Source organism: Pseudorasbora parva, chromosome 23 (genome assembly GCF_024679245.1).
Source record: "Pseudorasbora parva isolate DD20220531a chromosome 23, ASM2467924v1, whole genome shotgun sequence".
Taxonomy (NCBI): Eukaryota; Metazoa; Chordata; class Actinopteri; order Cypriniformes; family Gobionidae; genus Pseudorasbora; species Pseudorasbora parva.
The window spans coordinates 4,745,996-4,770,923 of record NC_090194.1 but is presented as its reverse complement, the minus strand read 5'-3'; the positions used below and the strand labels follow the sequence as shown (position 1 = coordinate 4,770,923).

Sequence of the window (24,928 nt, the reverse complement as noted above, 5' to 3'; positions counted from 1 at the left end):
CAGTGTAGAAAGAACAAGTCAGGGGCAACAAGAGATGCTTACGGCATTTGAGAGAGGGAGACAATAGCAGCTTTTAAAGAAAGGTGAGGTGGTTGCACGACCTGCTGCCTCGTGGGAACCCTGGGGACGACCTTTTCTCACCCACTGTCATTATTTTACATTAACTTCATTTATCTCTGCCTTCGCAGAGATATAACACAGCAGTTCAGCACGCTGCCTGTGTGTAGCACAGAGCACAATGACAATGAAAATAGTGAGTGTCCTTAAACTACAAAGCCTTGCGAGCTAACTTGGAAGTACATTGGCAATTGCCTTAGAGTACATCATATTGAAAATGGAACAAGTTTTATGGATGGATAGCAATGTTATGTATAGCGGCAACACTTTAGAGTGGGAAACACATTCACTATTAACTACGACTTTTGCCTCAATAAACTCCTAATTTACCTCTTATTACTATTTAGTAAGGGAGCTTTGTAGCATTTACATTTAGGTGTTGGTAGGATTAAGGGATGTAGAATATGGTCATGCAGTATAAGGGATTGATATGTGCTTTATAAGTACTAATAAACAGCCAATATCCTAGTAATACCCATGCTAATAATCAACTAGTTAATAGCGAGAATTAAACCCTAAAATAAAGTTGACCTGCAACGCAAACTCACAGTTGTTTCCAGTAGAATATGTAATTAGCATGTTGCTAAGCTAAACGTTTGATACACATTTGATATACTGTTTTGTGTCAATAGTTTTTTATATGACCATCAAAGTTTTCAAGTCTGAATTCATTTGTTGGATTCATAGTGAGTAAGAATGTGTTTGCAGTATGTGTGTATTCTTAGCAAAACTTTTATTCTGCTATTCTGATCTCTTGTGACGTCTTCCCTCAGATGAACCGTCTCACATATGTCAGCTATTGGACTGCCAGCTGACGGTCCGCTTGGCAGTCTGGAGCTCAGAAAGCCAGATTTAGTGTGCCTAGAGTTGGATGTTGTGGGACCCTAGAATACCTCTCACTTTCGACTTCCCAGAAAACCATCAGACAGTGTTCTTGAAGGTCCCATGGCATGAAATGTGTATTTTATGAGGTTTTTCAACATTAATATGAGTTCCCCTAGCCTGAATATTGTCCTCAAGAGGCTAGAAATGTTGATTGGTGTAAACCGAGTTCTGGCTGTCTTTCTCTGCCTTTGAGAAAATGAGAGCTCAGGCGAGTCGATCTTGAATTCTCCTGTTATGACGTTATACCAGGAAAGGTTTCCTCCCCGGCCTCTGCTTCACCCGCCCAGAGAATTAGTAGAGAATGGATTCAGTTTATCAGTCGCGATGTAAGCAGCTCAGGCTTTACCATACGGATTCAACAGCACTGCCACAAACAGTGAGTAACAGTGTTCACTAATGCCTGATCTGGGATCAGTGAGGTCTGATGTGTAGCTAATCATTCAAGTTCACACAGACTTTCTTTTTTAAATCATTTAATACTGTCAGTCCCGCCGCTGGCCGTCTTGAGGCATCAGTAGATCAAGCCAGTGACTAAAACAATCAACTTCACGTCATTTCTGTTAGTAGCATGAAACAAATCTGTTATTTAAATGATTAAACTACAGAGAGCGATCAAAGAACACTCTTTATAATGTTTAGATCTGTCAATCACGTATATCTGCAGTGCACACTTGCCCAAACTGCCGTTTGAATAATGCTGCTCTAGTAATTATGCTCAACAGAAGCTCTTACTGTATTCATGTTGTGTGTTTTTTGTTAGCTGCGGACGGTGAAAGCATTTTGTGAGAGAAATAATGTTGCAAAGTTCACTCGTGTTTATTCAGAGCTCTCAGATACAAACAAAAAAAACTTGCGCTCTCAACAACTCGATACAATAACTGTTTTTCAGCATTCTTCCTCCAGCTCCGTCTCTCTCTCGACTGGCAGTGAGTGCTGCAGCTGCTCGCGCCTGACTAAACCACGCCCCCTCCACACGTAATCTCATTTCAAATGCAGATGCCAGCCAATCACAACAGTGGGTGTTTTCACTGAAGACTCACAGCAGACACACCCCTTGAAACAGCATTCCAGCCAGAGGGCTAATATCAGTATAGAAAAAATGCCTTAATTTTTCTAAATTATGACATTTTTTGATGTAAAAACCATACTAACAATATAAGTACACCTCAGGAAACATTATAAAATAATAAACAAATCCATGCCATGGGCCCTTTAATATTATCAGAATATATTTAATTTTGGTCAGATTTAATTTGTAGAGATGTCAATTTCAGAATGCACATGAAAACTACACAACTGTAAAAAAGTTTCGGGTTAGTAAGATTTGTATTTTTGTATTCAGCAAGGATGCATTAAGTAGATCAAAAGTTACATATTGTTGCAAAATATTATATTTCAAAATAAATGCTGTTCCTCTGATCTTTCTGTTTGTTAAACAATTCAACATTGATGATAATTTTCTAGAGCAAAAATCATCACATCAAGAATTATTTCCAAAGGGTCATGTTACACTGTAGACCGCAAGAAATTCACGTTTAAAAGATGGCTAATGGCCGTCCAAACACAGTCCTGACGTCTATGCTTAAACAAGGCAATATTTGGGCTGTCAATAAAAATATAATAGACCTCTAACCATAGTCCAAGAATAGTCATTAGGGCTGTGAGATATGGAAGAAATATGTGATATGCGATATCTTGTTAAATAATTCGATATGTGATAAGATATTGCAATTAGTGTGTAAAATCTATTTCAATTATATTAAAGGTCCTGTTCTTCACGTGTTTTCGAAGCTTTGATTATGTTTACAGTGTGCAATATAACATGAGTTCATGTTTCGCGTGTAAAAAAACACAGTATTTTTCACACAATTGACTTATCTGTACAGCGCTGTTTCCTCTGTCCTAAAAACGGCCTGATGATTTCCTTGTTCTATGAAGTCCCTCCTTCAGAAACACGTAACGAGTTCTGATTGGGCCAGAGCTTCCCGTGTTGTGATTGGACAGCAGCTTAGCGCACGTTGCCCAGAAAGGTCCCACTTCTTACCAAAACGGGGAGATGCAATCGTTGAATGCGCGCTCTTCTCCACGTGGGAGAGCAACGAGACCACGCCCCCTTTTTTGCGTGTTCTTGTGGGCGGAGGGTTAGTCAACAAACGGTTCTAGTGACGTCATTACATCCCTGCACTTCCTGCTGTAGTCCAAACCGGCCGTTCGCTGTAGGCTTTGAAAGGGAACTTCTGTTAAATAAAATATCTCGCTTGGCATTGAACTTTGAGCTTTATAATTTTACAGGTATTGTTTATGCTCCAACAGCAACATTACACACTAACTAAAGTTTGAAAGATGGAATCGCGAAGAACGGGAACTTTAAAAGAAATGATTTAAAAACTGAGAATGAACCCCATTTGCGTTTCACATTCTTTCTGGGAAACGAAAGCATAGCTACAACTTCTGAAAGTGACCAGCTGTGTTTTAGCAAACATTTGTGTCACAAATTGTTCACATTTCGGTGTTTGTGTCAAACAGCGCGAGACTGAACATTTTTGTTTTTTTGCAAATTATTGCATTTAATAACTCTTTTTAACGTCAAGCAAGTCACATAAGTAACAGTAATGTGCCCAGTTTATTCTCTGCCCAATGAGTGACCTAAAACGTACTCCTTTCACAATGTTGAAGTAGCCTATTAAAATCATTCAGATATTGCGAGCCATTGCGAAATGCCTATTGCGCGATATGTACATTTGGGATATTTAGATAATTATGATATATTGCACAGCTCTAATAGTCATCTAGAACAAGAACATGTCAAAGAAATGAAACCAAACACCTTGTAATTACTTTGCTTACATGATGGGATATCATGCATCTCGTGAGTTGTTTTGGCAAACACGACATGTAACCAAATTTAAGGTTATTTTGTTTAGAAGTGGGTTACTCCTAGCCTACTCCTATGTCAGGGCTATAGTTAACTGAGACGGTGAAATTACAGCAATTGCTTCTGGGATAGGAGCTGATCCCAAAATGACCGAGCACCCACAGAAGAACACAAGATATTCTTCATTCATTTTAGAGGAGTTTTGGAACCTCTCTGATTGGTGGTTCTCACATTGGGTCCTGGCGGAACGTAATACAGACAATTGTGACATTATATCTAGCTGACAAAAAAGCGTGTGCTTTCTGGGTAGCGAATATCCAGAAACGGAGAGAAATGTTGCGTAAAACATTTTTCTGGGTCTTTTATCAGTTCTAATGCTGCGAGGTGTATCACTGCGTTTTAGAACGGAGTGATGATGTTCTCACCTAAGTTCTAAACTGACCGAAGATTCTAAAGCACTTCTACGTTGCAACATTCCGGCTGTTTCTCTGAGGATTAGGATAATGAGAAGTACTGTAACTCAAAGCACAGCCCACCTCAGTGTATAATTCTAGTCAGTAAGGTGTAGGATAATTACTCTGTGCAGTGTGTGTCATATCATCAGAGAGAATTAAAGCTCTTATGCTCTTTGCAGGTGGGCTCATGCAGTGTGAGCTCCCGAAATATGATTATGTTAATTTTTTCTCTCCATAGTGTGATGATGTATTCTCTGTCATGCTGATATTTGAGCTTTTTTGGTTGTAGAAGTGGCGATAATGGCTCCTTTCAGCCTCTGTTCGTAACTACATTTTTGATACTACATTTGTGCATTTGGCTTTTATCCAAATTGACTTGCATCAGTTGCATCATTCCCTGGGAATGTTAGCACCATCTACTGTTTGAGCTTCTGGAATTGAAGGCTCCACTCGTTAAGTCAGTAATGAATGAATGAATTGATTAAACTCTATTATTTTATGTTTGCCACGACACTTTGTTACAGTGATTGCCTTTTGCCCTCAGAAGATGATGATTTTTTTCTTCTTTTCTAAAATACACATTTGAAGATTTTTTGGTTTTAATTATTATAGTCTATTTATTTTGCCTCCCTCTGTATAGCAATTAGAGTTTTAAAATAGTACATTTGAGTTTGGAAAGTGTCTTATTTGCTATCCAACTTAAGGCAAGATTTTTGGCTTTCAAACAAATCTTATTTTAAATAAGATGTATTATGTCTTTAAATTGCAATGCGTTCAATGTCTCTCTCTCTGTGTGTGTGTGTGTGTGTGTGTGTGTGTGTGTGTGTGTGTGTGTGTGTGTGTGTGTGTGTGTGTGTGTGTGTTTGTGTGCGTGTCTGTGTGTGTGTGTGTGCATGCGTGTGTGTGTGAGCCTGTTTATGTGGTTAATGTCTACATGGGTATTGCACTGGTATTACACTATAAATGTGGTTTAAGAGGACATTTCAAATGTCCTCATATTTCAAATAGCTTTAAAAACATACTAAATCATGTTTTTTGAGAAAGTAAAAATGCAGAATGTTTCCTGTGATGGGTAGGTTTAGGGGCAGGGGCAGTGTAAGGGGGATAGAAAATACGGTTTGTACAGTATAAAAGCCATTACGCCTATGGAGAGTCCCTGTAAACCACATAGACCAACGTGTGTGTGTGTGTGTGTGTGTGTGTGTGTGTGTGTGTGTGTGTGTGTGTGTGTGTGTGTGTGTGTGTGTGTACGTCAGGTTGTATGTTTTTGTTGGTCAAGGCTTCTTCCCTTGTTATGATGATTGTTGGTTGTGTGGCTGGTAAACAGCCCACACTACTGTTCAAACGTTTGGGGTCAGGACTTGTTGTTGTTTCCTTGTTTTTGATTAATTTAATAATTTTATTCAACAAATATGCATTCAATTGGTCAAAAGTGACAGTGAAGACATTTATAATGTTACAGAAGATGTTTCTTTTTAACTTAAGCAGCACAACAGTTTTCAACATTGATAAAAATAAGAAATGTTTAATGGACACCAAATCAGAATATAGGAATGATTTCTGAAGGATCATGTGACACTGAAGACTGGAGTAACGATGCTGAAAATCTAATTTCGGAGTAACAGTAATAAGTCTTATGTTGTGGTGTTAGATCTGCGGATACTGTTTGTACTATAATTTTGATCAAATAAATGTCTTAATGAGCATCAGAGGCTTCTTTTAAAAACAACCAACCCCAAACTATTGAACTATAATTTATATACAGTTGTTTACCATAAATGATTTAGCTTAACAGACTGTGATTGGTTAGTCACAGTTGGGCTCCTGTGTGTGTGTGTGTGTGTGTGCTTACAGAACAGGCCTCCAGCGGTACAGGGCTCCCAGCACCAAAGCCCATCTCCAGCATGTATGAATCCAGCCCTGATGAGCTCCCCCTGGGTGAGACAGAAAGACAGGGGCCACGCCGTACCGAATTCTCGCTGTTTGTCAAGAGCTGATGTGCTGTTGTTATGTCTTCATTTTACACATTTTCACTGTTGTTTTCAGCTCAACTGAAACGGATGAGCATCCTGCTTAGACCGCATGCAGAGCAAACTATTTAGAAGTTCTCTCTCTAGATTGGAGCATGACAGCACCGGTGCTTTGCTTTATCATCGCGTGTGCATGTGGTTACTCACAGAAAACATTAATCCTTATCATGCATCATGATTTCTGTCCTTCTCAGTTCTTCAAATAATGAATTATGGGAACTTTTTGGCTTGTTCATCTCACAGGGCACAAACCTCATTGGCTGAAACGCATTCATTTTTCATTGTGCTCGGCAGTGGATTGTGGGTTTCTTTCAGCCGTTTCTCATTTAATTTTCTCTGCTTTCTTCTGTTTCCTATCTCCTCTTCTTACTTTTCCTGTGTACAGTACCGGTATCAGGATGAAGATTCCCCTCCTCTGGAACACAGCTTCCCGCGGCTCACCAATGAAGTCCGAGCGCCGGAGCTGGTGCACGTGTCGGAGAAGAATCTCTCAGAAATCGAGAATGTTCACGGCTACGTTTCCCACTCTCACATTTCACCGCTTAAGGTAAGTCACCCGCTTTCAGGCCGTCCAATGAGTAACACGACGGCCCTCTTCACATTGGTGTCCTTCTTCTACTTCTCCTCCTCTTCTCTTTTCATTCGTGTGTCTGTGTTGATCTGCTTGCCTCTTTATGAGTGTTCGGTTTTCCATGCCATGTTTTCATTACTCATTCATATAGTAATTTAAAAAGATCTTAAGAATTATTTTAGTTTTTTTTTAATGTATTAGTTCAATAAAAGTTTTATTAGAAGAATGAGTAATTAGAAGTATTAGAAGTAATTATTAGAAGAGTGCAGTGGAAGCAATGTGTTGTGACAATTATTTGATTAAAAAAAATACTATTAAGTAATATATTTTTAGAGAGTACCTTTAAGTTGTGAGAGCACAAGAGGTTGTAATCAGACATGCAATGTTGTAAAATTACTTCTCAACACTAGATGGAGCTCAGTTCTAATATAAAAAGCAGCTTTGGCTGCAGTACAGCCCAGTTTGACTCTGGCAGTAAGGGTTTTATTCTCTGATTAGTCATGGATGATAATAAAATGGGCATCTTATTTTGTGATATATTTGTCAGATGCAGCTAAATCATCTGAAATAATTATTAACATATACTCAACTTAGGTAGCAAATCCATTACACTTTTTAAAATCCTAGTATGATTACAAATGTATTTATTTATTTAATTCAAATTGTGTGAATAGAGAAGAAAATGTGGAGTCATGGTAAATGTTACACTCCAGTTCAAATATTCGGAGTCATACGATTTTAAATGTCATTACTCGTTACACATTAAGTGTCACATGATCCTTCAGAAATCATTATAATATGATGATTGTGGTGCTTGATAACATTTCTTATTATTATCAATGTTGAAAACAGTTGTTCTGCTTAATATTTTTGTGGAAACCATAACATTTTATTAATATTCTTTATTTCATGATTATGAATTATAAGTTAAAAAACAACAACAAAAAAACAGCATTTGCAATAGTATAAAATAGTATAGTATAGTATAAAAGTCTTTACTGTCACTTATTTTAATGCATTTTTAAAAAGTCTTACTGACCCCAAACTTTTGAACTGTAGTGTGTTTTTGGTCATTCAAATTAATTCATTAATAATTCATTTATTTTTACTAAAATGACAATTATGTATGAATTCAGTATATAATTGACAATGTTCCATCAAACATAGATAAACATATCATCAACAACAACAAAATTTTTATTTGTGCCTCTTTGTGCCTTTAAGTATACTCTTTTCCTGAAAAATGCCAGATAGAGAACGCATTTCTTTATTCCACAATTGAAAGCTTTTGTTGCTGTTTTTCTGTGATCAGACATGGCCCTGCTGGAGTCACGCTCTCTGCCAGAGAGACATTAACAGCCTGTGCCTCATCTGATTGTCTGCAGATGATTCAAAGGCTCTGCTTTTATTTGATCTGAGGGAGTGTATGATTTTATTCCAGAGTGTATAGACCTGTCTGAAGCATTAGGCTCATCAGAATTCTGCACTGTCATCTCTTGTGCAGACAGTGCTTTAAGACCTCAGTCTTTCTGTTTTGCCAACAGCCATTTCAGCCCCAGTCTCTTAACAACCTCTGTCTACCGGCGTGATTTCTCCGAGCAAACTCAGCAGCGGGATGTTTCTTGTCAGTAGAACTAAATAAAATAAAAAACACTGACCCATTCCTCTCACTTCCTGTTCCACAGAGCCAGGTGAAAGCACAAGATGCGTTCTTACGTTCCATCTGGGCTATTTTTAAAAAGTTGATTTATGTACACGCGCATCAAACATACTTCTTTAGTCGCATCTCGCTGGTTTTTCAGCAGCTTGCGCCGTGAGCATTGCAGTTTTAAGACGGTGTGTCAAGTTAAATGGTTTAACCTTTCAAAAAGCATCTCCATGCGTTCTGTTTCGTCCAGCTGTTTTTGCTCTGTGTAAACAGCCCCAGATGGGTCAGAAGGTTGTCTTAGGGGGTCAGAATCGAAAAAAACCTTTAAAATCAAAGCCTCATCCCACCATCTTTTTTCTTTCTTCTTCTTGTGCAGTATTTCTGTCTTCTTCATCTCTCATCTTGTCTCTTCAGCCTCTCTCTTCCCTCCCTGAGTGCAGCCGCCTTGCTGGTGACGCTTTTTTGTGTTTTCTCGCCTGCAGCCTGCGCTGGTTACCCGGTTTGATCTAACATACCCAGGGGTGACCGCAGCAAACTACCTGGCAAGTTTGTGATCTTTATTTTGAATGTTTTTTTTCCCAGTTATCTTGTTGTTGTTGTTGTCATGGTGGTGGTGGTTGTTGTGGTTCATCCGTGCTCAGGAACATTACGTCTGCCAATGTTCCGACACCGTTGTGACATCCGCATGAAATTCTTCAGAGGGTCTGAATAACACAAACAGACAAACAGAACCTCCCTTTGAAGAAAGCCATTTGTGCAGTAAAATCACATTTATTTTCTCCAAATACGGTTGACGCAAATCAAACCATTTTATGTGATGTTCGTCTTTTTGATTATTTTACCCGTGATAAATGTCTTTCAGTGTGATTGCTGCTGATATATTGAGGATGTTTATTACATATGAGGTATATAGACCTTTTGAAAGAAGTCTATGTGGGGTTAGTGTGTGTGAATGTGCATCTCTAAAAGATCTACCAGTTCTTGCATTAGCAGTTAGTGATCGCACACAGCCTGTGTGGCAGGTACAGTTTGTCACACTTGTGCTATCACTCTACCTTATCAGGCCTTCCAGGACCTCTTATATGTGCACACACAAAAGTAAACACACACTTACACACACTTCAACCATCCTCTTGGTCTCTTCAGTCTGTCAGTTGTGCTAATGCTATGGCCTCAGTAGACCGTCACCATGACAGCCCGTCCTCTCCAAGTCTCCCCGCTCACGCCAGGGACGCTCCACCGAAAATTAGCTTACAGCTTCAACGTGTAGATCAGTCACACCTCAGGATTGAAAGAGGTACAAGTTAATCTTGAGAAAAACAAATGCAAGCAAGCAGTCATTCCTGCATCCATTTTGAGGAACTAAAATATGCAGAGAGTGTTTCTATAGAAGCATCAGGCTTCTATATATATATGTATCATTATATATATATATGATTGCCAGCAGCCATATCACCCTGTAGCCCAAGACTGGTTGCCCACTGAAGCTAAGCAGGGCTGAGCCTGGTCAGTACCTGGATGGGAGACAAACTGGGAAAACTAGGAGCTGCTGGTAGAGGTGTTAGTGTGGCCAGCAGGGGGCGCTCACCCTGTCGTCTGTGTGGGTCCTAACACCCCAGTATAGTGATGGGGACACTATACTGTCAAAGAGCACCGTCCATCGGATGAGACGTTAAACCGAGGTCCCGACTCTCTGTGGTCATTAAAAATCCCAGGATAAAGAGTAGGGTGTAACCCCGGCATCCTGGGCAAATTTGCCCACAGTTCTGGCACAATACGGCTGCTGTCGCATCATCCAGGTGAATGCTGCACATTGGTGGTGGTTGAGGAGTTTCCCCTTTTCCATATGTAAAGCACTTTGGGTGCCTAGAAAAGCGCTATATAAATGTAATGAATTATTATTATTATTTTATATATATATATATATATATATATATATATATATATATATATATATATATATATATATATATATATATATATATATATATATATATTATTTTATATATATATATACACACGAATGGCACATATTCATGGAGCATTTAATGCATATTGCAGACAAAAATGGGTTAAAGCTTTTAAAAAAACACTACGTTTCAATCTGATTAGCTGGATCTATTAGTAGCAAGTAAACTCGATACTCTTGTGATACTCTGTATTTTGCCATCTGCTTACAGGTTTACTTAAGATTTTTGAATGATCCATATCGTTGATTATATCGTTGTTGGTTGTTTTACACGTTGACCAAATGACTCTTTCCTGTCTAAGTGAGCAGTTCTTGGCCAGAATAAGTTGAGGACCAGATTGTGTCAATGGTCAAAGGTCTGTCTATAGGAGACTAATAAAAGCTCTCAGCCCTGATGCACTCTATTCGACTGCCAGACTTGTTGACTAAATCACTATTGACTTTCTCTGCATGTATATTCTAGCCTTACTGTCCCCTTGTGGTTCGGAGAGAATGAGTTCGAGACTTTTATGCCAAGAGGTGAGCGAGAAATGTGGCTCCATTATTCTCAGTGAATCACTGCAGGGCTAAACATTGTGAATCAGCTTGTACAGCCGCTGCCTGTTTTCAGCCTCAGTCCTCCTACTGAAAAGCTGCTTTAACACAAAGCACTAATTGTACCGCTGCATAAGAGGGGCGTCTCAGAAGTTTGACAGTCGGATGGCATGATATCGATCCTCAAGCCACGTTATTGAATAACATAACAACAACCAGAAAGGACGCGCACCTTCCAGATGAGATATCAGCCAATCGCTAGTCGAGGAGTGGAGCAAACATCTTTGGTTTTAATGAGCAGAGCTTGGCAGGGGGGAGGCATGATATTTATTAGCAGAATCAGTGTGATTGGAGAACTCTTTTCTTCCCGAGAGAGAGCTTCTCAGAAAAGTAGTGAGAGACAGCGAAGGCTCAGGGTTAATGGTGATTGTTTGGTTATCTTTTCTCCCTTGTGAAATGATTACTTCAGAGTCAGGGCTCTGTGTGCGCCCAGGTCGGAGTAAAGGACCAGGCTTGATTGTCTGGGAGATGAGCCTTGGGTGGAATTAGAGATCAGGCAATTACCTCGAAAAGAAAAGAAGAGAGAGGAGGAGGTGGGAGGCGGAAGGCGAGGCGAAGGCAAAGGAGAGAACTAAAAAAAGGAAAGGAGAGACCACTGTTAAATCCATATCAAAATAATTGAACCCAGCTGCCTACAGTAAGAAATATGTTTAAGTACTTTTAACTGTGTTTCTTTGGACGAATATCACAATTCTTACCCCTCATACCCATGCCCCCACTCCAAATTAAACATCGTTGCATAAAGTGTACCTTACGGCCACATTAGCTATAGGTCCATTGTCTATTTTCAATAGTGTTGAAATTTCACACAGCAGAAGTTATTTTAAATGGCCAATTTTAACAGTTAATCAGAGTAGGGGTGTGCCATATCATATTGTCCGCGATAATACCGGTATAAATGTTTACATGATAAAAAAAGTCATATTGTGATATCAATGATATAGCGAATCGATGACGTATGGCGCATTTACTTTCCCTATCGCGCACAACAACATCTGTCTGAGAGAATAATATAAATATTTAATATTTATACAAATAAACCTATGCAAAGACCTAAGCCTTTAGAATCACTTAAAATACATATATAATAATAATGAGGCAATAATATTTGGTTCAAATAAAGTATCAAATGCAAGTCATCATGTGGATTTATAGAACAATACTGTTAAAAGACGGACCGTTAAAGAATGCGACACACATCTCCTGTAAATCCTGTAGGATTCATCCAATCATATGACGATTGTGAAACTCTTGAAGTCTCCTGAATTTGTGTGCCATATGCATCAGACGTTGAGCTAAGACTCCTAAAGAACTACCCAGAACACCCGAGCCACTGCATGGCAACACATCCGCTCAGATCACCAGCATCTACATAACGATACCATACATGAGTGGCACTATTTTGCCACGGTTGTGTCTCAACAAGTGCACTGACAGGCATTCTTTTCCCAGCGCATGTAACGTGAAGTCAAGGAATATGAATTTGCTCCATTAGCATACTAATTGTTTTCAGGTCTTCTCATTTTTGTCACATCACTTTTACTAAAGTGCTTATGTCTGTCCTGAAGCATGAGCTTAATGAAACTGGCTCCGGGGTCTTATGTTTTGAGATGAACTCATTAGTCTTTTCATAAACTGTTTTGTTTTGAAGGGGTTTTAGGAGTCAGGACATTGACTGTTTTCAATGGCGTGCACACCTTCACACACTCTCGGAGATGATAGATTGAAGAATGTGTTTGGAGAGTTACAGGAGAGTCAGTCATTTTATTAAATGTAGTGTAGACAGAAAATAGTTATTTTCATTGGTTTTGTTTTGCCAGTGTGGGAATTAGAGACCTATTAAGTTGCACATGAGAAGCTGTCTCGTACTGTAGAAAAATATATTTCTTAATTTATTTGTGTGTGTGGGGGGGGGGGGGGGGGGGGGGGGGGATGCAGCTGGTCTTGCCAGAAGGTCGCTATAAAAATATGGTGACAATGTTTCAGGTATTATGGTTTTTTTAATGATATATTTCCTTATGTGGTAAAATGTTACTATAACACTCTATGGTTTACCTTTAACAGTAGAGTTACAGTAATTTACTTTTACAGTAATTTACAATACAGTTACATACAATGTGATACTGAAACATTTACAGGTTTTCACTCTCTATGGTAAGATCATTTACATAGATTTTTACAGTACAATCTTACAATTTTTTCTTTACATTGTTCTGGTCATAATACAGAGATCACCTACAGAAGAAAACACTTCTTTTAAGGGGATAGTAATTTTCTTACCCTCATGTTTTTTCAAACCTTTTGTGGAACATACAGTAAATGTCATAGCGTTTTGTTTCGAACAAGTTTTTGTTTTGTTTTTGTTTTGTTTTTTTGAGTATGGTCATTGTATTACGTAAAAATGGGTGGACTTCCTTGTATGGGCACTTCTCAATCTCACTAAAGGAGTGTGTTTCTGGTTGTGAGGGAAAGATAACCTTGTTCAGCTTCCCAAATAAGCCATAGTTAAGGAAACAGTGGATGCAGTTTGTTTCTCTGGGGCAGCAACGGAGTTCTGTAAGTGTGTGTGTTTGTTGCCAGTCATGAGTGGAAAGCGCAGGCGGTGAGTAAAACTGCATAAAGTGTCTGTGTTTTGTTGGCAATCAACACGAAATCATGAATGTATGGTGAATTGAAAGTTATCCAGGGAGTGCGTGCGTGCGTGCGTGCGTGCGTGCGTGCGTGCCTGTCTGTCTGTCTGTCTGTCTGTCTGTCTGTCTGTCTGTCTTTAACTCTGCCCACTTCAGCTGTTTTCAAAAAGAGTCAGTTAAACAGTTTATCTGTTTAATAAAACTAAAGACTTTTTGGAGATATAAAGGATGCACTGGCACTTGAGGCACTCAAGATTAACATTAGACTGGTTGAAACTGACCCCCCCCCCCCCCCCCCCCCCCCACACACACACACACACACACATTTTAAAAGCAGAACTTCCTTATCTTCAGTATTTTCACCGTATTGAGCATTGCAATTCCATCTTGTTACTTATGGCCACTTCTCTTATAATAGCTCTTTCAAAAAGTTACAATTTAACCAATGAGGAGGTGTAGTGTTTTGTCTGAGCAAAAGCATCTTTATTGTTCATTTAGCTCAACAATAGCATTTAGCTCTCTCTCTCTCTCTCTCTCCTCACACAAATGCTGAGGAAGGTCATTCTTAACCAAAGCAAACATGGTGATCTGAATACTAAACCGTCTCCATAATTGCAGATTAAGGAGACTGGGGATTATAAAAGTGAACACATCTAAAGGCCCTGATCAGTCCTCACAGACTGTTGAAATCACTGATGAAAAGTCAATATTTTGAACTCGACTGTCACTATATTGATTGTAGCAAATCCCAGCATTGATGTTTTATAGACAGGACACATGCTATTGTGTCCTCCTATCTTAAAGTTTGTCGTCTTTTTTTAAACCCATGAATGCAGTCAGATCCTGGCAGTTGCCTGGTAACAGATGTGCCGACTGAAATGTTTTTAATAATCAGACCCACGCTAGAGTCTGACCTTGTTATTGTGTGTGTGTGTGTGCGTTTGTGTGTCTGTGTGACCTTCACCCTGTATTTCTAATGAGTGTAAGTAGCTTTAACAAGGTTATGCTGCACTGCAAGTGCTAAACGACAGTGAGAATGTGAAGGGTGTTTTACTGACAGGGTTTTGGAGACGGTCTAAAAAAGATGATTGACTGTCGCTTGCTTTTTTAGAGTATTTATTACCAAATTATCCCAGATATTTTAAAGAGGTCTGTTTATTCCTGAACACAGTGTGGCTGAAAAAAGGACCTAGTCATGTTTTACAGTCAAGCAGTTTCTTTCACTATGGGCTAAAAGAACATGTAAATGATGAGATGTGATCCCACTGTGACTGAGGCTACCTACTAACGTTCACCTTTCAGCAAATATTTTTTAAATAATTTAAATAATAAAATAATGTATGAATTTATGAATAATAACAAATTGTTTATGAATATTCATAACCCAAACCATGCCTGTGACAGTTTGTGCACCAAGCTGCTGACAGAAAGTAAACTCCCTTTGAAGAGAAGTTGTCTTGGGGAAAAGAAGCTAATATAAATGTGTGAACAATATATATATATATATAATATACAAACACACACACTCCGGCGGTCAGGCATAACATTATGACTAGCTTACTTATATTGTATTGGACCCCTTTTGCTGCCTGACCCTAAACAGCCCTGACCCTGATCCTGTAGTTGTGAGTTGGGGTCTCCATGGATCGGACTTGTCTGTTCAGCACATCCCACAGATGCTTGATTCAATTGAAATGTGGGGAATTTGGAGGCCAAGTGAACACCTCAAAGTCGTTGTTGTGCTCCTCAACCCATTCGTGGATCATTCTTGCTTTGTGGCAGGAGCATTATCCTGCTGAAAGATCCACAGCCACCAGGGAATACCATTTCCATGAAAGGGTGAACATGGTCTGCAACAATGCTGAGGTAGGTGGTACGTGTCAAAGTAACATCCACATGGGTGGCAGAAGGTTTCCCAGCAGAACATTACCCAAAGCATCACAGGTAAGTGGCGCACACACACCCGGCCATCCACGTGATGTAAGAAAACGTGATTCCTGGCCACCTTCTTCCATTGCTCCGTGATCTGATGTTCTAATGCTCACGTGCCCACTTTTGCCACTTTTAGCTGTGGACAGGGGTCAGCATTTGCACCCTGACTGGTCTGTAGCTTTGCAGCCCCATACGCAACAAACTGTGATGCACTGTGTATTCTGACACCTTTCTGTAAGGACCAGCATTACTTTCTTGAGCAATTTTAGCTCCAGTAGCTCGTCTGTTTGATCGGATCACACGGGCCAGCCTTCGCTCCCCACGTTCATCAATGAGCCTTGGCCGCCCATGACCCTGTGGCCGGTTCTCCACTGTTCCTTCCTTAGATCACTTTTGATAGATACTGACCACTGCAGACCGGGAACAGCCCACAAGAGCTGCAGTTTTGGAGATGCTCTGACCCAGTCGTCTAGCCATCACAATTTGGCCCTTGTCAAACTCACTCAAATCCTTACGATGTTCACTTGCTGCCTAATATATCCCACCCACTAACAGGTGCTGTGATGGAGATAATCAGTGTTATTCACTTCACCTGTCATAATGTTATGCCTGATCTGTGTATAACATGCACTTATTCTATTTTTTAAACTAAATTGTGTGGATGAAACCATATTTAGAACTGTAAATTTGTGACAGCATCTATATTCGCTTGCTCTTTTTTTCTTCCCCCATATCACATTACACTGTTCTGGTGAAAAAATAAGTGGACTGTGGGTCTGCTAAGGTCCAAATCTCTTCTCGTCCTCAACCTTCTGTATTTATCTGACTCGAGAGCTCTTATCTGCCTCATTCCCCTGCTCCTGTGCACCGCTCTGCTGTTATATTTCCCGATTTGTGTCTGAGTGTCTAAAGTCCCATCCGCCTTTAATCTCCCAGAGTGCACCTGGAAACTTAAGTTTACCTCGATCAGTGCACACCTCACATCTTTGTTATAGCCAGAAATGTATTGTACAATGCACTTAAAACTATTTCCCATCCACAGTAGCTGCTTTTAACGGTGAGTCATTGGTAGTTTATATAGAGCACATGAGTCTTCCCTGTGGTTCTGGTGATTGCCGGGGAAGAGCTGGTGCATTGGTGATATAACTCAGTTTTAGTGCACTTTAAAGCAGCTCAGTCACTGGCTGAGAGAGAGAGAGAAAGAGTGCTACCGGGTCCCTTTGAGACATATCGTTTGTGTAAAGTACAAGATAGCATTGCAGCACCATGGAGAGCTCCGTGTGCGTATGCATGTTGGCATCTTAAAGTAGCCTCCCAGTGCTTCCTCTAAAACCTGACAGGCCACAATAACACACTGCAATTAACACCCCAAATTACCCACCACAGGCTGGAAACCAAAGGAGAGGAGCAGACGGAAGGAGAAGACAGCGAAAAACTGGAAGGAAGTGCAAAGGAGTTTGCGTTTCAGGCAGAATCCATTACACAATAAGGGCTCCAGAGAAATTGATTTGCTATTAGAGGGTAAATGCATATGGCAGGCGGTGGAGATTTCCTGGAAGGGGCAGATTCCGAGCCCTCATCCCTTGCTTCTTTACAAAACCTTGATGGATCTGCCATCCGCAAAATTGTGTCTAATTTGATGTTGATATTTCAGCATGCTCTGAATAAAAGTACACCTTCTGCTCTTCCATTTCAGATGGATCAAAGGCAATTTAAAGAGAAGCGTCTCATTTGAGGCTCTTAGCATCACACTTTCCATCTGTTTCCTGTTAATACTTGCAGAGGGAGGCAGAATTACAGTCCTCGCACACATTTCACCAACATTTAACAATGCGTCAAACCCTTTAGGGCATTAATTTTACAAAATGTTTGACTTTGACCTACTTTGTCATTGACATTTTAAAGTGCAGATCACTAATCATTTGATATGATGTATTATTACGTGAAATATGATGTTGTAAAGAGAGAGAGACTAAATACAGATTTCTCGATTTCAGTTTCAGTTATCTCCATCTTTTTCAGTTTTTAATATAAAAATATTCAGTACACTACCATTGAAAAACTCTGGATAGATTTTGTTTTTTTGTTTTTTGAAAGAAGTCTCTTATGCTCACCAAGGTTGCATTTTTTGATTAACAGTATGAAATGTAAATTATTACAATGTAAAAAAAAAAAACTGTTTTCTATTTTAAGATTGTTTTAAATTATATTTCAGCAAGCCAGTCATAAGATATCATAATTTTTTTTTTTTAGCTTTAAATATTTTATTTTTATATATATTTTTAACTATTTTATTTTTAAATAAATTTAGCGATTTTAGCACTTATATTTCATTTAGTGGCTAAGGTTACATTTAGCATAATTAGCATAGCATAATTAAGCTAATTTTCTTTAGGCAACATAAAGTTTTTCTTCTAATATTTATTTATTTTAACTTATTTCAGCCTTGTTTAAGTTAAATCTGCATTAGTAATTTTAGTTATAGTTTTAGTTAACAGTAACAATGCCGTTTAACAGAATTGTAAAAGCCTTTACTGTTACTTTTGTTTAAAAAAGTATTAATTTAAAAAAAAGAACCTCATTAATTTTAGAACAGACCCCAAACTTTTGAATGGCAGTATATACAGGTGCATATGGTCAAAAAGTTGATTTATTTGACAAATTCCTTTCAAAAAGTGCTTTTATATTATATTTATTCATTACACACTGACTGATATAATTCAAATGTTTATTTCTTTTAATTTTGATTATTATAACTGACATTTAAGGAAAATCCCAAACAGTATATCAGAAAGTTAGAATATTACTTAAGACCAATATAAAGAATTTTTGGCTAAATGAAAACTATGAGCATGTTCAGCACTCAATACTTAGTTAGGGCTCCTTTGGCCTGAATTACTGCAGCAATGCGGCGTGGCATGGAGTCGATCAGTCTGTGGCACTGCTCAGGTGTTATTCTGATAGTGGCCTTCAGCTCTTCTGCATTGTTCGGTCTGGGTATCGCATCTTCCTCTTCACAATACTCCATCGATTTTCTGTGGGGTTAAGGTCAGATGAGTTGGCCAGTTATGAACAGAGATACCATGGTCCTTAAACCAGGTACTGTTTGCTTTTGCACGGTGTGCAGGTGCCAAATCCTGTTGGAAAATGAAATCTGCATGTCCATAAAGTTGGTCAGCAGCTGGAAGCATGAAGTGCTCTAAAACGTCCTGATATACGGCTGCGCTGACCTTGGACCTCAGAAAACACAGTTGACCAACACCAGCAGATGATATGGCACCCCAAACCATCACTGACTGTGAAAACTTTACACTGGACCTCAAGCAAAGTGGATTGTGTGCCTCTCCTCTCTTCCTCCAGACTCTGGGACCCTGATTCCCAAAGGAAATGCAAAATTTACTTTCATCAGAGACCTTTGGACTACTCAGCAGCAGTCCAGTCCTTTTTGTCTTTAGCCCAGGCGAGACGCTTCTGTCTTGCATACGTCTGTGCGTAGTGGTTCTTGAAGTTCTGACTCCAGCTGCAGTCCACTTTGTGAATCTCCCCCACATTTTTGAATGGGTTTTGTTTCACAATCCTCTCCAGGGTGCGGTTATCCTTATTGCTTGTAAACTTTTTTTCTACCACATATTTTCCTTCCCTTCGCCTCTCTATTTATGTGCTTGGACACAGCTCTGGGAACAGCCAGCCTCTTTTGCAATGACCTTTTGTGTCTTGCCCTCCTTGTGCAAGGTGTCAATGGTCATCTTTTGGACAACTGTCAAGTCAGCAGCATTCCCCATGATTGTGTAGCCTACAGAGCTAGACTGAGAGACCATTTAAAGGCCTTTGCAGTTTTTTTTTTTTTTAGTTAATTAGCCACTTAGAGTTAGGCACCACGTGTCTTCAATATTGAAACTTTTCACAATATTCAAATTTTCTGAGATGCTGAATTTGGAATTTTCCTTAGTTGTCAGTTATAATCATCAAAATTATAAGAAATAAACATTTGAAATATATCAGTCAGTGTAATGAAGGAATATAATATAAAATTTTCCCTTTTTGAATGGAATTAGTGAAATAAATCAACTTTTTGATAATATTCTAATTATATGACCAGCACCTATCAATATATTAAAGGGAAGCTTCACCGCCTTTTCATATTAAACTATGGTATTCCCTTAACTAAAACGAGTTGATACATATGTGGAGGTGTTTGGTCGCTTCTAACTTGATCTCTTGTTTGCTACCATAGTGAATGAACTAGGCTTAGTGGGCTAAGCTAAATGCTATCAGATCGTCACCGCGCGTCAGAGCAATTAAGTGCACACACTCAGGCAAGAGAGGGATGTATCAACTCGTCTTAGTTAAGGGAATAACATGGTTTAAATATGAAAAAGCGGGGAAGTATCCCTTTAAAATATATTGTTATTATAATGTCCAATTTCTTTGCAGTTGGCTCCTAGTGCGGTCAAAGTGTTAGATGCAAATTGAGAAGGTGCTAGAGGCAGGACTGTGGGGGGTAAAGGGACCTGCTGGAGCCCGGGCTACAGATCATTTTGATGTGGTCCCCTGTCAGAGCCTCTGCCCTTCACACGGGCCAGGAGTCTGCTCACCTCACTGTATGTTCCTCATGCATACCAACACATATCCCGCCTATGACTGTACTCAAAGTGTTGACTGTGCTGTGAAAATGGGTGTAGTCTCGATTTAAAAAAAAAAAAAAAAAAAAAAAGCTTAATTTTATGGGGGTTTTTTTCTTTCTTTTCTTAGATTTTTTGGAAAATACCGTGCACCAATGCATTGTTCTCAGTAAGATCAGGAGTGTATATTGTCCATTTGATTGTGACATATATTTTGTGTGTTTATTCATTATTTCAGAAGGGGTTATGTCAGCTACACAGGCCGTGGTTACATTGCCATATTTCATCCTTGACATGACGTAACTCTGCATGTGTTCCACGCTGCATGACTATAGAGTCAAGGTCATGATGTGGCTCAGTCATTTAACTGGGATCAATGGGATCGTATGGCTGTGTGATTCTAACTGCCAGACTAATGCTGAACTGAATGTGTGTGTCCTACTGAAAAACTCATCTGCAGCACACACATATTTTAATCTCTCTGTTATGACCTGTTGAGTACAAACAGCCTGATCCATCTGCCGACAGCAATAACTGTGGGATTACCTCATGTTAATGCCCACTAATCTTCCTTCCTTCCTTCCTTCCTTCCTTCCTTCCTTCCTTCCTTCCTTCCTTCCTTCCTTCCTTCCTTCCTTCCTTCCTTCCTTCCTTCCTTCCTTCCTTCCTTCCTTCCTTCCTTCCTTCCTTCCTTCCTTCCTTCCTTCCTTCCTTCCTTCCTTCCTTCCTTCCTTCCTTCCTTCCTTCCTTCCTTCCTTCCTTCCGCCCGCCCGCCCGCCCGCCCGCCCGCCCGCCCGCCCGCCCGCCCGCCCGCCCGCCCGCCTCTCTCGGTCTCATCATTTCCTCTAGGGCTCTGTTTGGCGTACAGCCACATTGCCATCTCGGCGACTATCACCTTCAGATGAAATGTGATTGATTTTAGCATTTCAGCCATGAGTGACATATCTGAGCGAGAAATGATTTTACCCTTTCAGATAGGGAAAAACTGTTTTCTGGATGCATGCTTTGAATCTTAATGTGTTTACAGCCGGATTGTGATTGTTGAGGGGTGTGATAAGTATTTAGAATATATTTTCAGGATTAGGTGCAATTGACGGGCAAGGAATCCTGAAATATATATCTATCCGTGCTCCCTATTCTGGTCCGAACGGCCCTTTCAGCAGTCTTCCGCATTCACGCTTGTACTCGAGACAGCCCTGTACTACTTATTAAATAAGTTTAATCCTGACTTTACTTACTCCATAAAGCCTTCTTTGATGGGCAGCGTCTGACTGAATGAGCCCTCAGTCTGCTGCTCCTGATGTTCATGATGGAGTGTTGGGTCCTCTGACTCACTGAGAGAATCAACAATGGTGTACCGCTGGTTTCTTACGCACATCCCCTCTGGGGTAGACCTATTATTTAGAGAATGCAATGCCCGGCCCATTCATTTCCTTGATGCGAACGGGCATTGCAAGGAAATTTCCCTGTGTACACAGAGCTCCCTGGTGTGCAAAAATCAATAGCCACACTGCAATGCATGCAGTCTGAACAGCTCACTACTGTAGCCCATCTATTACAGATCCGCCGCAGGATAATCAAAGCCAGACCTGATAATGAAGGAGCTCTGCTAAGGCAAGCATATTTCAGCACGAGTTGAAACCAAAATTACGTTTCCAGTGGTCCAAACTTGTCATTTGATAAATAAGTACCTAGAGCAAGATTGATATTTAATTGTACCGTACAGGTACTGTTCCACAAGTAATATTTTACACGCATAAATATACTCTTATAAATGAAAATATATAGATATCACTTGCACTGCAATTATCATATTTGGGCTTAGTGGGGTCAAGAAATGGAGCATTAACAATGCAGCCATGGGGACCGTTTTCAGGCCTTCCCCCTTGGGTGCCTCCAGCGCTGGAAAGCTTTTCTAATATTAACATGGGTCCTGAAGGTCCAGTGATATTCCTGTGATATTTACAGCCTGTGATACTTTCAGCTATCTTTCTTTAAATCTCCTTGCTCACTCTGTCCTCCCCATCATGGGTGGACACACCCCCTACTGCTGATTGGCTACAATTAGGTTGTGGTGCTCGGTCTGAGTCACTTACAACAGCGTTTCTCAGAAATCGCTTACTGTAGCTTTAAGACAGTAAAAGTTGTACACCACAGTAAAGTGTGGTTATTTCTTGTGAATGTAATGCATAGTTTCTTAACAATATTCTCTAATCAGCTTACGTCGGAGGAAAATGCTTACTCCACTCAACTGCTGGAATTATGTAACAATCATTATAATGCGTTGCCGTTAGAATGTGAATTGAAGTGCACTAGTTATGTAATATGCACACGGTGTACTAATTTAGCAAAATAGAGCCATGTATTGATTCAATGCAGGAGAGATTTATTGCCTCAAATTCAATTTGTTCTCACTTATTTTTCCAGCTTAGATGGCACTGTTTATTCTTTAGCTATAGAAACCCACACATTGATTAGATTTAATATCCACTACCATTTTTTAATAATCATACTGATATGTGGTCGAATCATGCCTAGCTCTCAGCTATAAACCCGTTTGATTTGAGAAGAGAATTTCACAATTTCACAGCTGTACTTTGTGAATTAGAATTTGATATATGATCCTGGATATATAACACATGTGGCTTTGTTCACATTCTCTGGTATTCATTATCTTAAAACATGAAAAAGAAAATGTGCTTGTATAGTTGTGTCCAGCACAGAATAGCCTATTTATTCCTGCTTAACCTGTTCTTTTGTGCATCTCATTAGAACTTCACCATATTTTTCAATGCCTGTGGCTATTTTGCCACTCATTGAATGTGTATTGAGTTTTTAAGGGGTACTCCAATGTTTCTGTACAGCTCCATGCTGTCGGAAGAACATCAGTGAGTAACATCATGAGTCAAGGATTCCGTAACTCTGTAGCGCCTCCGCTCGCCCCCGCTCAGGGCGAATCACAGCCCTCCTTCATTGTTTAACCCACACCACCCTCATGTTAACATTTTGACGTCTTTACTGGCTAAAAGAGCTCACACTGCCTGCTCAGTGTTCCCATTCTGATGTAGTCGAATGAACTTTTTACCACCACAATGTACAGTCATCCTGAAAAGGCTTAGAGTCAGATTCACTGTTATCGTGGGTAGATGATCTGATGAGGATCTTATCACTGCATTCAGAACTGTGAGCCACTCTAGGAATGGTTGAAAGAACCTCTGGGTTTTCAGAGGCGATGTTCTTTCACTTTTAGCTGATGAGTGCATTCCTGTGAATGTGTGACGTTGTCAGCGAAGACGTTCGCTGATGTTGAAGCTCATTTGCAGTGTGTGAAAACGCATGCTGGGGTGTGATGGGAAGCGGAAGGAACAATAATAAAATCTCTCCTCCTGCTGTAATACTCGCTCACATACACCCACTTAGCAGATCGGTGTGAAATATGAGTGTCTTACGAGTATGAGGGTTGACCATTGATCTGTGTGTCAACTGGGTGTTAAAAATGATGGCTCTTGAAAAATGTAGAACATTCTTATTACAACTAAGCAGTACAAAAACATTAGCAAATGATGGTTAATCACTATTGACAAGTAACATGTTTCATGAATCATGACTTCATGGCTTCATTCGATGATTTAGCAGAGGTTGTTTAATTACAAAAGGTACAATTAATAGGATACATTATGATAACGAGGATTCGTTAAAGGGGTTAGGAATGAAGAAATCAACTTCCCTTGAGCCTTTGATATCTAAAAGGTCATGGTAATACAAGAAGGGTGAAACACCACCTCTATGTGTTCGCTGCTTCTGTAGCCCCACCAACGGACTTGTGGAGATAAACTGATCGCGTTGGCGAGCCATAAACATGCCGAAGACAGCAAGATAATCGTCTGTAAACGAGACACAGGTCAACACTGGATTTGCAGTCATATTGAAATTAAAATACAAAGCTGTGCCTTCTATATTGGATATGACAGAAATGGTGCAATGCACTTATGTGGGTAAAGCATGTTTTTTTATATGTGATAGTATTGCATTGTTACAGATCGATTATGTGTACATTTCTAACAGAAGATATCTTAGCTTGCTGTCACAAGCTGGAGAATCCTTTATTTGTTAGTTCATTGCGATTTGGGATCGGAACAGATCGGATATGTTATGGGCCAGGAGGCTCACAAAGCCCAACATCCCAGGGCTATCTGTTTTCCAGACCAAAACGTAAGCACGTCGGCAGGCCGGTGAATCTTAAATGGTGAAATAACATTCCTTTCTTGATCTGCGTTGTTAATGTTCACTCTCTTGACTTGATATGTGAAGAGCGTGCGCCTGCTTGTGTGTGTGCGATTCATGCGTATCCACCGAGTAATACAAATAAATCAGTCGTGGGTGGATGAGAGATAAATCATTGTGTTTGTTTGATAAATACGTTTTTAGAGCCTTGTTAGATAATTATTTCAAAACCTTCCGTGAACTGACAAGGGAGCTGAAGCTCATTAAATATGCAAATCTTATCCAATCCTAGCCGTGGGCGTTTACTTTCAAGTCTCCAGTGCCCATCAAAACCCAGCGTTCAGCAGAGAGCCTCAAAACCAGTGTAGAAAATAGC

The 24,928-nt window shown here is 39.8% G+C and overlaps 1 protein-coding gene across 17 annotated transcripts in view; it reads left to right on the top strand.

The window, feature by feature from the left end:
* The window catches only part of dlg2 (discs, large homolog 2 (Drosophila)), a 281,667-nt gene that overhangs the window by 110,949 nt on the left and 145,790 nt on the right, over positions 1 to 24,928 (top strand). For 11 of the 17 annotated variants that reach the window (XM_067432625.1, XM_067432621.1, XM_067432623.1 and 8 more), the window contains 3 exons: positions 6,187 to 6,270; positions 6,748 to 6,909; positions 9,064 to 9,123. In XM_067432625.1, the coding sequence (XP_067288726.1) occupies positions 6,187 to 6,270; positions 6,748 to 6,909; positions 9,064 to 9,123 (306 nt within the window). The remainder of the gene's footprint in view (positions 1 to 6,186; positions 6,271 to 6,747; positions 6,910 to 9,063; positions 9,124 to 24,928) is intronic. The other 6 variants (XM_067432641.1, XM_067432628.1, XM_067432639.1 and 3 more) reach the window with 2 other exon arrangements.